The 14,169-nt window shown below is 41.6% G+C and overlaps 1 protein-coding gene across 2 annotated transcripts in view; it reads right to left on the minus strand.

Moving 5' to 3' along the window:
• Window positions 1–5,505: 5,505 nt before the first annotated feature.
• ppp2r5eb (protein phosphatase 2, regulatory subunit B', epsilon isoform b) overlaps window positions 5,506–14,169 on the minus strand; it is a 35,233-nt gene continuing 26,569 nt past the window's right edge. For both annotated transcript variants that reach the window (XM_071365886.1, XM_071365887.1), the window contains 3 exons: window positions 7,693–7,820; window positions 7,415–7,516; window positions 5,506–7,092 (listed from right to left, as the gene is read on the minus strand). In XM_071365886.1, coding sequence (XP_071221987.1) covers window positions 6,993–7,092; window positions 7,415–7,516; window positions 7,693–7,820 — 330 coding nt within the window. In that variant the 3' untranslated portion in view covers window positions 5,506–6,992. The remainder of the gene's footprint in view (window positions 7,093–7,414; window positions 7,517–7,692; window positions 7,821–14,169) is intronic.

A 14,169-nucleotide genomic window follows, 5' to 3' on the forward strand; every position in this document is an offset into this window, starting at 1 on the left:
GCGTGTTCCTTCAACCACTGGTGGTGAGTTAAGTGATTAAGTGAGAAATTACCGGGATCTTCCTTTTCCCTAGGAAAAACAATTGAATAACTGGCTCCTTGGTTAGATAGTAAGGTAAACAGGGGGGAGAGAAAACATTTAGCATATTCTGACAGGCTGTACCTCCGCACTGTGCATTTAGTGTCTTGAAATATTTATTTTGAGGAACCAATCAGATGTAAAAGCAGATGTTTAAAGAAGCCACAGTAGCACTGTGACTTCCACTGGCCTGGTTAGGTCCTACAACTTCACAGCATTCCTTTCAGAGCTATGTACACCAGTGGTGGGCCGTCAGGGCCTGCAAGGCCTTCTCTGCTGGCCTAAACATCATCAGAATATATATTTTTTTTAAATATATTTTCCCACAAATATGTATTAAATTATTCCCCAGAGTTAGAGTTATACTCTTCATTTCATAGCTTTCCTCTTGGTTGCATTGCTTCCAGCCCCAGGTTGAGATTTGGAGGGCTGGTCTTTATGTTAGATCTTTTATCCAATCATATTCAGCCATCACGTGTTGCCAGGGGTCTAAAATCTGCTCTTAGGCCTTCAGAATCAACAGTGCGGGCGCTTGTAGCTTAAAGTGAATGGAAATTAAAATTTTGTGTCAACCAATCAGCTTTAGAGTTGGCTATTGTACGCCTGCTGGCTGGCTCCAGTGTTACACAGGAGCCAGCTAGCAGGCGTAGGGCGTCCACGTCTTTTGATTGGATTACCAATATTGAGAGGCAGGTCCTATGGGCAGGTCTATGCAGATCTAGGAAACTCAACTAAGCTGTTTTTTGAACCCACAATGGCGGAAGGAGGAGAAGATATCGATTTCGTCGAGGATATAATTATAACGCCATTCTCAAGACGAACTTTTCAAGAAAAGTTAGACATTGTAAGGAGAGGTCGCCCGACGCCACAAAGCCTGTCACAGGCGGGAAAGGGGTTCGTTCGCTCGCCACTTTCAAAGTTTCAACTACGAGCGCTGTCAATGGCTCCGAGAAGCACTGCAAACTGTACTGCTGGGAATGCCTATTATTTGCAAGTGATCGATTTGGTGTTTGGAGCCACACTGGCTTTGCAAACTTGAGTTGTCTGTTAAACACTGTTTACCCAAAAATTTCAATTTGTCAATTTCAAGGTGACGCAACGCCTGGTTATACTGCGTTTCTGTCTAAATGTATAGTGTCTAGAGCCATGGCATAATTGATGATAATAAGAGGTGGATTAATTCGGGTGGGACTGTGTAGTACCTCACTGAAGGCCTAGGCCCCAGGCCCACGGCACGCCACTGATGTACACGCATCAATTATACAGTTACCACCTTACAAATACTTGAATAACATTTACTACATGTAAATTATGACCTACCTAACACAAGTAAATAATTCCCCTCACCTCTACTAAGCAGACAGTATCCAATACCCACCTCTACATGTTTAACATAATTTCAATCAATGACAGGCTAACTGAATGAACAACAAAGACTAAATGAAAGTATGAACGTTTATTAAAATAGTTTGGGGAGGGACCTCGTCTCTAAGGGATGATGATCCTCGGAGCCAGATGCTATGATGCCGGTAGCCCCCCCCCCCGTTGATGAGAACATATCAGATATAAATTCCATCTGCGCCCATAGAGAGGAAACTACGTGAATATGTTATGCTTACGGGATGAAGTTAAAAGAGCAAGCCATTCAGACCACCTCACTGAACACATGTTATCAACTACATTATGTGATGAATGGAAATGGATACCATCTCCTGAGAGTCCCTGGGATACCTGACATCAAATACAATGGGATGATGTTAACATCAAAGGATCGAACAGAGAAACTTAATGTCTCTACTGCTGGCCTTGACACTTTTCATCCCTTGTTTGACTCGGTTTGTGTATAAATCTGCCAGGAACATAAAATATGTATCTTTGAAAATAGTGCAGATAGAAGTCTCTTCACTGGGGGGTATTGCAGTTGAGTTAGGCCACAATGTTCTAGACTCAGCCAAACCCAACAGTGACTGTAGACAAAAGCAGCTCTTGTTTTTCTTAACATGGTTTTGTCATGGTAACAGGGTGACTTCTATAAACACTATGATGAGTAGTTTTACAGCACATCGTGGCCCTTCCTGCACAAGCAGTAGTTTATTGAGTTTCTCTACAATACTTACCTCATGGATAAGCAGTAGGAAGGTGTGGCGCACGAGGTCCTCTGTATTGTTTCTGGTACCCAAGTGGGTGGTGATTGCGCATCATGCATTGTTTTTCTTATTATTGAGAAAGCAAAGGCAAAGCTATAATCTGAATCTCCTGTATGAAGATGAGTTTAAAACACCAAATATTATGAAACAAAGCCTGGACACAGACGTTAAGGGTTTGTTATGTTGCATTATCTGAACACCTACACAATGGTTTGAAACACAAATAAACCAACAGGTTTGTTACTTTCTAACCTTTACAAAAACAGATTTTATTTCCCAGGCATGATATCCATGCTTCTACATCTGCATTGCTTGCTGTTTGGGGTTTTAGGCTGGGTTTCTGTATAAGCACTTTGTGGCATCTGCTGATTTTAAAGTTGCTTTATAAATACATTTGATTGATATACTGCCCAGTGTGAAATCAATGGCATTAGATTCCCATAATACCTCTACACTGAATATTAATGTGGATTTAAATCTTTGACTTATTTTCCTCCTACATGCATTACAGCAGAAGACCGAGATTAGCTGAGAAGTGAGAACAATAAGGGATGAATGGGATTATAATAGGCTACATACATTACTCATGGAGATCCTATTGTATGATATAGATACACTGGGCCAGTAATGCTTAAGCAAAGAGAGGGAGGGCTGAGTGACGGCTTGACAGAAACACAGAAAGCTCAAACAGAACATCAGAAAAAGGTTAGATCTTACTTACACCTGTATACCTTGTTGTTTATTGGCAGAAATGTCCTCCTTGTCTAGGAAGGGCGTGAATCCATGGAAATATGACTCTCAGGAAAAACCCTCAACCTATCTATCTGTGTCTGAGCTTCGTCTAGCTCCTCTGCCACTTGGGCTGAACAGGTTCTGAGTGACACCTGGCATACCTGAGTCTGTGTAAAGTAGGGACTCCCCCTCCTGGTGAAGACACACCACCGCAGGTCTGTGCTGATGTTGCCTGATTTAAACTCATCTATAGTTGTAGGAAACAAAGGCGGAGTTCCAAAAGTCAACAATGAGATACAATCACCAGTTAAACAACCTCAGGAAGGGATGTTTGAAGTAAACAATATAATGCTTTTAGTCTACTCTGTTTTTATTCATTTATGAGGGTGTTGCCCTACAGCCTGCAGGAGAGGGCATTGATGCATGCATTTGATGAGCAAGACAGAGTAATAATGAGCTGGGTGTGTAGAAAGAGGGGGCAAATCAGTAATCTGAATTATCAGCACTATAATTAATTATGACAATGCCCTCAGTGTGTCACAGCCTCACCCCAGTTCAGGCCAAGTGTGCACTCAAGGGTTGAGAAGTGGAAACGACTTCCAGTAATTGCTTTGACAAAATAAGAAAAAGGTGGCAGTCTTTAAAGGCCCAGTGCAGTCAGAACGTGATTTTACTGTGTTATATACAAATAAGTGTTTTATGTTTCCACACTGAGGTTGGAATAATTCTGTGAAATTGTTCAAATGATAATGCCCTTTAAGTGTAAGAGCTTTTTGAAAAGACCGGCTGAAATTTCTGCCTGTTTTGGAGGGATGGAGTTTTGGACAGCCTGGTGACATCACCAGGCAGTAAATTAGTTACCAGACCAATAAGATAGTTCTAAACCTCTGCCAATAACAGTCTCCCCACTCAGACCACTCCCAGACAGCCCAAGCTAAATTCTTGCTTGAGAAATTGGTCTTTGTAAGATTACATTTTTGTTCATGTTTGACAATTTTAATTGAAAACAATCACAGTAAAGTACTTAATTATTACCCAGAAATGATTTGATATTGAAATAAAAATGGCTGCATTGGACCTTCAAGAACACCACCCCCCCCCCCATGTCCAGATGTGTGCCCGTTGGGTGACGGTAATGAGATAAAGCGTTGTCACCCTTCCTTTCCTAATTGGCCTGCTACTGTTTCCCAGGGCATTACCTTGTGCCCAAACATGGGAGCGGGGCTTTGACAATGCACTGTCCCTGGTTATTAAGCCAAAACAGTCCTCTCCGTCTACAGCTGCCAAATCCTACTAGAATCCATCTAATTCCAGGCAGATTAAGCCAAGAGAATCCAGTTCCCATGTTGAACATTGTTAGGAACACAGTCAAAATGACAGGGAGTAGAAAAACAAGAGCCACACTTAGAGCAGATCACAATCACAGCAGCGCCGCTTGGCCCTTTCAAACCGAGCAGTCAGAACTAGGGACTAAGACTTTTTTTTTTTTAAGGTGTACTCTGAGCTCTGCCTCGATAGCGGTGGAAAAGATAAACACCACTAGACACACAGTAAAAATACCCGAAATAAAAGTAGAATCTAACCTAAATAACGCTAAACCAATCAGACTGCCTAAAAAACTCCCCAGAAAAATTGCCATTGACAATAGAGAAAGGTTGCTCCTATGTAATAATAATTTGTTATTCTCATTTTCATATAGAACACTGGACAGATCATCTCTTACCTGTAGATGAAAACACCACACATGCATTTTCCTTGGGGATGATCTTGGCAGAAAATCTAAAAAGTAAAGCTCCATTGTCCTCGTAAAACTTTGCCTACCAGCTATCTACAACAAAACATTCAGTGGTTACCCAAGGACAATACACTAGTGACTAGTCTGAGTGTGATGGTGTGTGCGCACCAGGTCAACATTACAACCACCTTCCACACAGGTCAGATCACATTACACCTTAAACGACAAATTAAATACAGACCTAGTTAAGTGTTTTGATAACTTTGGTGCAGAAATCTACACTATTCACTGATATTGTAACAGGGCTGAAAAGGCTCACAAATGACATAGCAGATACAATCAACTACATAGTGACTCAATGGCTGCTATGGGGTCCATCAGATGTGAAGTCTTGCTGCCCTCCTGTGGCACTCCAAGATAGATTTACATTTGTGGTCAAGTAAAATGATCTTTACTTGAAAATGGAAAAACAAAATTCATATGTTCTGCTAATTGTTGTTGAACAAGTCAATTAAACACAAACAATAAGTAAACTCTTCTAATCGATCATTCGTCATATCAAAGGATATTGAGACGCTCTTCGTTGACTGCAGGCCGCTTTACAGCTGTCGCTTGACTATCCAAGCGACAACAAGCAGAATCAATTAGTCATGAACTGCACAGCACCATTTCAGAGTAGCTTAGCAACAATCAAAAGCACAAGACTCCTTCATTCATCCTTTCACCTCTCCATCAAACACAGGCACAAAACAAACAGCAGTCTACGGTCTGAAAATAAGGCAATCCAGCATTTGGGCTTTATCACAAAACAGGTTTAATTTAATATCTCTTTATTTTTTAAAATAATTAAACATTTGTATTTCTCCAACCCTTTTTTTTCTTCATTTTAATCATATATCTTGGCCATCCTAAAGCACACATTAATTCTGTCAACAATGGGGTCAACAATGCTGAACTTACTGTAAATTTGAACAGGATATCAACTGCTCCATGCCTTTCCTCTCTCTGCCCTGCCCTCACTCACTCCACAACTAAAAAAAAGATCTGATGGTCAAAGAAGCTTAATCAAAAAAATCAAAAATGAGAGCTAAAAACCAAGAAGGAAACAAAAAGAGAAAAAAGAAAGAGGGGAAAACACTATCATAAATACCAGTAAGTCTTACCTTTTATAATACCTCTTATATACTGGATACTCCTCGACTGTTCCTAAGCAAAAATATATGCTAAATTACTACAAGATACAAGATATCAGTGTACTGCATATAATAACAATATACAATTTTGAAATACTGTGAAGAGTACACCCGGGACGGATGCTCCTTTTCACAATAGGAGAGTTTGGCGCTTCTCTACAGCTCGCAATCGTTTTACTTTTTTCGTATTTGCTGTGTGGCTGGAGGGTACCAGTGCCAGACTGATACCAGGCTGCCTGGTACTGCAGCGTCAAAGTCCACAAACCCAAAGAGAGACAACTGAACTGACAGAAACCAATCAATCATTGGGGAGCCAGATGCACACAGATAAGTGAACAGAAACAAAATGTGGAAGTGGGGAGAAAATGGTGCGAGAGGGTGGATGTAAGTGTGTGTATGAAGACCTTCCCTTTACCGTTTCTTTTTAACTCCCTGTACATACAGGCCCTTAACATGTTTGCCTCTTGGAGGAAGGGTCGAGAAAGACGAGGGGTTCAATTCATTTCCTCATGGCTAATGGGTCCATAATACTAGCTTAGCTTGAGCATGGAGAGAGGCAGGTCAGGAGGGGTCAGAGGCTGGTCCTTACGGAGGGAAGGGGTGTCCTCTTGGTCAGGGCGGAGCCTCCCAAGTATCTCACTCAGTCAGGACGTCCCACACAGGGAGAGAGGTACAGAAGCACCACAGGAGACAGAGTGAAAGAGAGAAAGAGCATGGGTTTGTAGAGATAGAAAATGGGTTTGTATTCAGGGAAAGTGGGGTTCTCAAAGGGCAAGGTTAAAACAATCTTTTCTTTCGCTGTAGATTTTTTTCCAAGAAGAGTTCATTTCAAGTCCTACTGTCCAATGTCTTTTTTCCCCACACAAGTTCTTTTTCTCATTTTTTCTTCCTTTTTTAAATATTTTTTTTTCGCAGTAATATCAGTTTAAGGGAAAAAGAAAAAGTTATTTACAGTGATGTTGAAATAATGAAACAGACGTGTGAATCTACCGTAAAGTAAGTCGCACAATACAGAAAAGGAAAAAAAAAAAAAAAAAACACGGTTGCTCCATGTTGTTCCAGAGGGCGCTCCGGTGGACATGGATGGGAGGGGAGTGTGGCGCTTCGTTAAGTGGGAATGATCCCATCGCTCCTAAGGCCCCTCTTCAGCTCCAGGTCCCCCAGCTTCTTCCAAAGCTCCTCCCTCTCCTTCTCTTTCTTCTTCTCACTGCAGACAGTACAGATCACACAGGGGGGGAGGGGGGACTAGCTGCAGATTACTGAGAGATTACTACTGGGTTTACCACCACAACAACTCTTGGCCAAGTACCACCCAATCAAAATGTCTTATGCTGCCAGAGTTAAGAATCACAATATTACACACACACAGTATATGAGAGAAAGTGAGATTCTGTATATAAAAAACTGTAAATGTTTGGTATGAACCCGTGTAGTGAGCATGGCCTATACGAGTGAGTGGGTGTTTAAAAAACTACAACAGTGCTCTGACCACACCACATACGATCCTTTAGTGATGCTGCATATCTTACCGCTGGCGGTCTGACTTGTAAGTAGCTGTGAGTTCATCAAACAAGGTACTGTTCATCTCCATGAAGGCTTTTAGTACGTTGTACACCAACGCCACTATCGCCCTGCAAGAAAAATTTAAAACATGTAAAACACAGCCAACATGAACTCTTTTACACTTCATTTTTTCTATAATGAGCCAAGAGTCTAAACAATATACAACCAAATAAATACAAGAAGATAAATCAAGTTTTCTGATTGGATAAATCTATGTGTGAGGGGTGTGCTGAGGTGGACTCACGGGTTCCAGTGCTCTTTGGAGATCCTGTAGAGGCTGGCGAACATGATGGGCAGGATGACGCTGGAGTTCTCCTCGATCAGACTCATGATGTACTCATTGTTCCAGTAGTACAGGGCCCTCTCCGCCACCTGCCAGGGACAGAAACACACAGAGATTGAATACAAACAGCCATTGAAAGATGGTTGCAATTTCAGTTTAATCCACCAGAAAAGACAGAACAAATAATACAAACAAATATTGTGGTTCAACTCAACACATTTTTTTTTTTTAAGTATAATCTTTGTAAATTATCTCATGAATAGGACTTGTGGAGTTGTCACATATGCAGCTAAAGACCAAAATTGGTTAAAGAAAATTGTAATGAGTAAAAAAGTATACCAGTTACCAAAAAATGTACGTGTGCACTATAGATTGAAAAAGAGTTTCCATGGCACATGGTTTATGAACTGATATGCAAAACAACACTGGATTCAACATTGGAATTTTTCCATTTAAATTATACCTTGTGTCTGGATATCAATCCAGACACAATACCGCATAATGACAATGCAAAAACAGTTTTTTAGAAATATTGTACATTTATATATTTTTTTTTAACAAATAATTTATTTATATAAGTATTCAGACCATTTATTATGAGACTCGAAATTGAGCTCAGGTGCATCCTGTTTCCATCGATCATCCTTGAGATGTTTTTACAACTTGATTGTAGTCCCGTGTGGCTCAGTTGGTAGAGCATGGCGCTTGCAACGCCAGGCAGTTGTGGGTTCATTCCCCACGGGGGGACCAGGATGAATATGTATGAACGTTCCAATTTGTAAGTCGCTCTGGATAAGAGCGTCTGCTAAATGACTTAAATGTTAGTCCAACTGTGGTAAATTCAATTGATTGGACATGATTTGGAAAGGCACACACCTGTCTATATAAGGTCCCACAGTTGACAGTGTATGTCAGAGCAAAAACCAAGCCATGAGGTCGAAGGAATTGTCCATAGAGCTCCGAGACAGGGTTGTGTCAAGGCACAGATCTGGGGAAGGGTAACAAAACGTTTCTGCAGCATTGAAGGTCCCCAAGAACACTGTGGCCTCCATCATTCTTAAATGGAAGAAGTTTGGAACCAACAAGACTCTTCCTAAAGCTGGCCGCCCGGCCAAACAGAAATCGGGGGAGAAGGGCCGTGGTTAGAGGTGACCAAGAACCCAATGGTCACTGACAGAGTACCAATGTAGAGATGGGAGAACCTTCCAGAAGGACAACCATCTCTGTAGCACTCCACCAATCAGGCCCTTATGTTAGAGTGGTCAGACGGAAGCCCCCCAGTAAAAGGCACAGGACCGCCCTATTGGAGTTTGCCAAAAGTCACCTAAAGGACTCTCAGACCATGAGAAACAAGACTCTCTGGTCTGATGACACCAAGATTGGCCTGAAAGCCAAGCGTCACGTCTGGAGGAAACCTGGCAACATTCCTACGGTGAAGGATAATGGTGGTAGCATCATGCTGTGGGGATGTTTTTCAGCGGCAGGGATCGGGATACTAAACAGGATCGAGAGAAAGATGAACGGTGCAAAGTATAGAGATCCTTGATGAAAACCTGCTCAGGACCTCAGACTGGATCGAAGGTTCGCCTTCCAACAGGACAAAGACCCTAAGCACACAGCCAAGACAACACAGGAGTGGCTTCGGGACACGTCTCTGAATGTCCTTGAGCGGCCCAGCCAGAGCCCGAACTTGAACCCGATCGAACATCTCTGGAAAGACCTGAAAATAGCTGTGCAGCATGGCTCCCCATCCAACCTGACAGAGCTTGAGAGGATCTGCAGAAAAGAACAGGTCCAGGAATGGCTGAAGAATTGCAACATGTACCGAGCAAACTCTGCAGATAGCACTACAAATGCTGCAGACATTTTTTGGTACCCTTCCCCAGATCTGTGCCTCGACACAATCCTGTCTCAGAGCTCTACGAACTCCTTTGACCTCATGACTTGGTTTTTGCTCTGACATGCACTGTCAAGTGTGGGACCTTATATAGACAGGTGTGTGCCTTTCCAAATCATGTCCAATCAATTGAATTTACCACAGGTGGACTCCAAGTTGTAGAAACATCTCGAAGATGATCAATGGAAACACGATACACCTGAGCTAAATTTGGAGTCTCATAACAAAGGGTATGAATCCTTAGTTTGAGTTTGAGTTTGAGTTTATTTTTACAGGGACAGTGCACATTAATCAACGTTTCAGTAAAAGTGCCGGTTTTAGCCAGCCGGCTAATTTTCAACCGCAGTCCCTGGGCAGGTTATTAAAAACAATTACAATATAGACAATAGCAACATAGAACAAGACATAGCATACAGACATAGAAACATAGGACAATCAAGACGTAGCATACAGACAGAGCAACATAGAACAAAAAGCAGCAAGACAAAATTCATAAAAGCAACAAAGTGTTTCCACACCTCACAAGTTACAGACAACAGACATGGAAAGCGGCAACACACAGCTAGGGACCATGTTCACAAATCTGATTGACCTTTAGCCATGTCTTCAAGCATTTTGTGAAAGTGTGATATGTGGTGCAGTTATGTGTGTCTGATGGCAGTGTATTCCAGACATGGGAAGCTCTCACAGAAAAAGCGGATTTACTAAAGGTGCTTTTCCTTAGGGGAACTATACAGTCACCTCTCATGGCAGACCTTGTGGATCTGCTGCCATATGTTTGGGTTTTCTGTTTAACAAAAATACTGAGTGGAGGGGGAGCCAAGCCATTTAGGATCTTGAATACAAGACATGCATCGGTGTATTGCACAAGATTTTCCCAACTCAGGAGCTCATGCTTTCTGAGGATGTGACAGTGATGATGGCTATTGGGCTTCCTATCAAGCACTTTGAGAGCCTGTTTGTAGACAGACTGAATAGGTCTTACTGTTGTACAGCAAGCTTGGGCCCAACTAGTCAAGCAGTATGTTAAGTGGGGGAGTATCATAGATTTGAAGTACAGTTTTGCTACCTCTGTAGTCAAACAATTTCGTATAAATCGGAAATTAGCTAGGTTGAATTTGGTTATTTGAATTACCTTTTTCACATGCTTTTTAAAAGAGAGGTTGGAATCAAGTATGATGCCAAGGTACTTAAAATCAGATACCACCTGGAGCTTCTCCCCTGACACATAGACATCTGGCTCAGTAGCATCTGTTGCCCTCTTTGTGAAGAACATGCAAACAGTTTTTTTCACATTGAGATGCAAACACGAGTTACTGAGCCACTTTGTAACCTGGACCAGTACAGTAGTGAGTTCTTGTGCAGCTTGTTGTTTGCTCTTTGCATGCACATATATCACTGTATCATCTGCATACATTTGAACTTCAGACCCAGTACAGACAGAAGGCAGATCATTAATGTACAGGCTGAACAGGAGGGGCCCCAGTATTGACCCTTGGGGCACGCCCACATCATAGCTAAGAGTGGGCGACAGCTCATTGCTCACTCTGACACACTGAGTTCTGCCTTCAAGGTATGATTTCATCCATCTCAAGGATGTTCAAAGTTGAACTTGGACAATTTTGTGATGAGAATCTCATGGTTAACAGTATCAAAAGCCTTACTTAGGTCCAGAAACACAGCCCCAACAACGCCCCCTTTGTCCATCTTGGACTTCACATTTTCCAAAAGAAAGCAGTTGGCCGTTTCTGTGGAGTGTTTCGCTCTGAAGCCAAACTGCATGGAATGTAATGTGAAGGGGCTGTTGTTGAGGTGGGCAGTTGTTCTGCTACACACTTTTCAGCAACCTTTGACACCACAGGTAGTATACTAATGGGCCTGTAGTTACTCACGTCAGCAGGGTCGCCTGATTTAAAGATGGCCGTTATTATATCCGACTTCCATACCCTTGGAAACACACCGAGACCAATAGATGTGTTGGTGACCTTAGTAATGGGGCCAATGAGTGACTCTTTGTAGTTTTTAAGAAAGGTAGAGTCCATCCCAAACACATCTTTAGCTTTAGAGTTCTTTAGTGAGCTAATCACCTTGTCCACCTTTGACTCAGAAACCTCCCTTATGATGAAGACAGGTTGAGCATCATTTACTCGCACTGAGCCCAAGAAACCAGTGGAGGGGTTCTGTGTCAGTACCCTGACAGAGTCAATAAAGTAGGAATTGAAGGCTATTGCTATTTCAACTGCATCCTGTGTTAGATTGTTATTCACCATGATTTCTAGTCTTTTTGCAGTGTTACTATGGTCTTTCCCTGTTAACTTTTTTAGATTCTCCCAGATCAGTTTAGAATTTCCCTTTGCTTCACCAATTATGTTAATAAAAAAGTTTGCCTTGGCCTGTCTGATTTCTTTCATCACCTTATTTCTCAACATGGTAAACCTACGTCTGTCATGCTCTGATTTGGATCTTGGATCTTAGTCAGGTCCATAAGTATTTGGACAGTGACACAATTTGCATAATTTTGGCTCTGTACGCCGCCACTATGGATTTGAAAGGAAACAATCAAGATGTGCTTTAAGTGTAGACTTTAATCTTCAATTTAAAGGTTGTCAAAATTATTGTATGAACCGTGTAGAAATTAAAACAATTTTTATACATAGCCCCCCAATTTTAGGGGTTCAAAAGTCATTGGACAAACTAACATATTCATAAATTAAAATTTTGAGTTTTAATACTTGGTTGCAAATCCTTTGCAGTCAATGACTGCCTGAAGTCTGGAACCCATAGACATCACCAGATGCTGGGTTTCTTCCCTGGTGATGCTCTGCCAGGCCTTTACTGCAGCTGTCTTCAGTTCCTGCTTGTTCTTGGGGCATTTTGCCTTCAGCAAGTGAAATGCATGCTCAATTGGATTCAGGTCAGGTGACTGACTTGGCCATTGCAGAACATTCCACTTCTTTGCCTTAAAAAAGTATTGGGTTGCTTTCGCAGTACGCTTCGGGTCATTGTTCATCTGCAGTGTGAAGCACCATCCAATGAGTTTTGAAGCATTTGGCTGAGTCGGAGCAGAAAATATAGCTATAAAAACACTTCAGAATTCATCCTTCTGCTTTTGTCAGCAGTCACATCATCAATAAATACAAGGGAACCAGTTCCATTGGCAACCATACATTCCCACTCTTCACAGATGAGGTGGTATGCTTCGGATCATGAGCAATTAATTCCCTTCTCCATACTCTTCTGTCCATAGGATGTTGTTCCAGAACTGTACAGGCTTTTTGAGATGTTATTTGGAAACTCTAATCTGGTCTTACTGTTTTTGAGGCATACCAATGGTTTACATCTGGCCAACTGTTGTGAAGGGGTTTTTCTTCACCAGGTAAAGAATACTGTCCACGACAGTTGTTTTCCGTGGTCTTCTGGGCCTTTTGTTGTTCCTGAGCTCACCAGTGCGTTCTTTCTTTTTAAGAATGTACCAAATAGTTGATTTGGCCACACCAAATGATTTTGCTATCTCTGATGGGTTTGTTTGGATTTTTCAGCCTAATGATCGCTTGCGTCACTGGCAGTGACAGATCTTTGGACATCATATTGAGGGTTAACAGCAACAGATTCCAAATGCAAATGCTGCACTTGAAATCAACTCTAGAACTTTTATCTGCTTACTTGTAAATTAACTAATTAGGGAATAACACACCTGGCCATGGAACAGCTGAGCAGCCAATTGTCCAATTACTTTTGGTCCATTAAAAAGAGGGGGACCACAAATAAAAAATGTTGTAATTCCTACACCGTTCACCCGATTTGGATGTAAATACCCTCAAATTAAAGCTGTAAGTCTGCACTTCCAGCTCATATTCATTATTTCATTTCAACTCCAATATGCTGTGGTTGACAGCTAAAATAATAATAACTTGGTCAATATCCAAATATTTATGGACCTAACTGTATGTAAAATAAGGTAAAATAATATTTATGCATTTGCAAAAATTTCTAAAAACCTGTTTTATGGGGTATTGTGTGTAGATTGACGGGGGAAAACTCCTCCCGGAGTCGCCTCTTCACTGTTGACGTTGAGACTGGTGTTTTGCGGGTACTATTTAATGAAGCTGCCAGTTGAGGGCTTGTGAGGCGTCTTTCTCAAACTAGACATTCTAATGTACTTGTCCTCTCTACTTGTCCTCTAATTTGTGGAATTTCTTTCCTTCTTAATGCATTTGAGCCAATCAGTTGTGTTGTGACAAGGTAGGGTTGGTATACAGAAGTTAGCCTTATTTGGTAAAAGACCAAGTCCATATTATGGCAAGAACAGCTCAAATAAGCAAAGAAAAACAACAGTCCATCATTACTTTAAGACATGAATGTCAGTCAATACGGAACATTTCAAGAACTTTGAAAGTTTCTTCAAGTGCAGTTGCAAAAACCATCAAGCGCTATGATGAAACTGGCTCTCATGAGGACCGCCACAGGAAAGGAAGACCCAGAGATACCTCTGCTGCAGAGGATAAGTTCATTAGAGTTAACTGCACCTCAGATTAAAGCCC

The sequence above is a fragment of the Salvelinus alpinus genome, chromosome 25 (assembly GCF_045679555.1).
Source record: "Salvelinus alpinus chromosome 25, SLU_Salpinus.1, whole genome shotgun sequence".
In the NCBI taxonomy this organism is placed as follows: domain Eukaryota; kingdom Metazoa; phylum Chordata; class Actinopteri; order Salmoniformes; family Salmonidae; genus Salvelinus; species Salvelinus alpinus.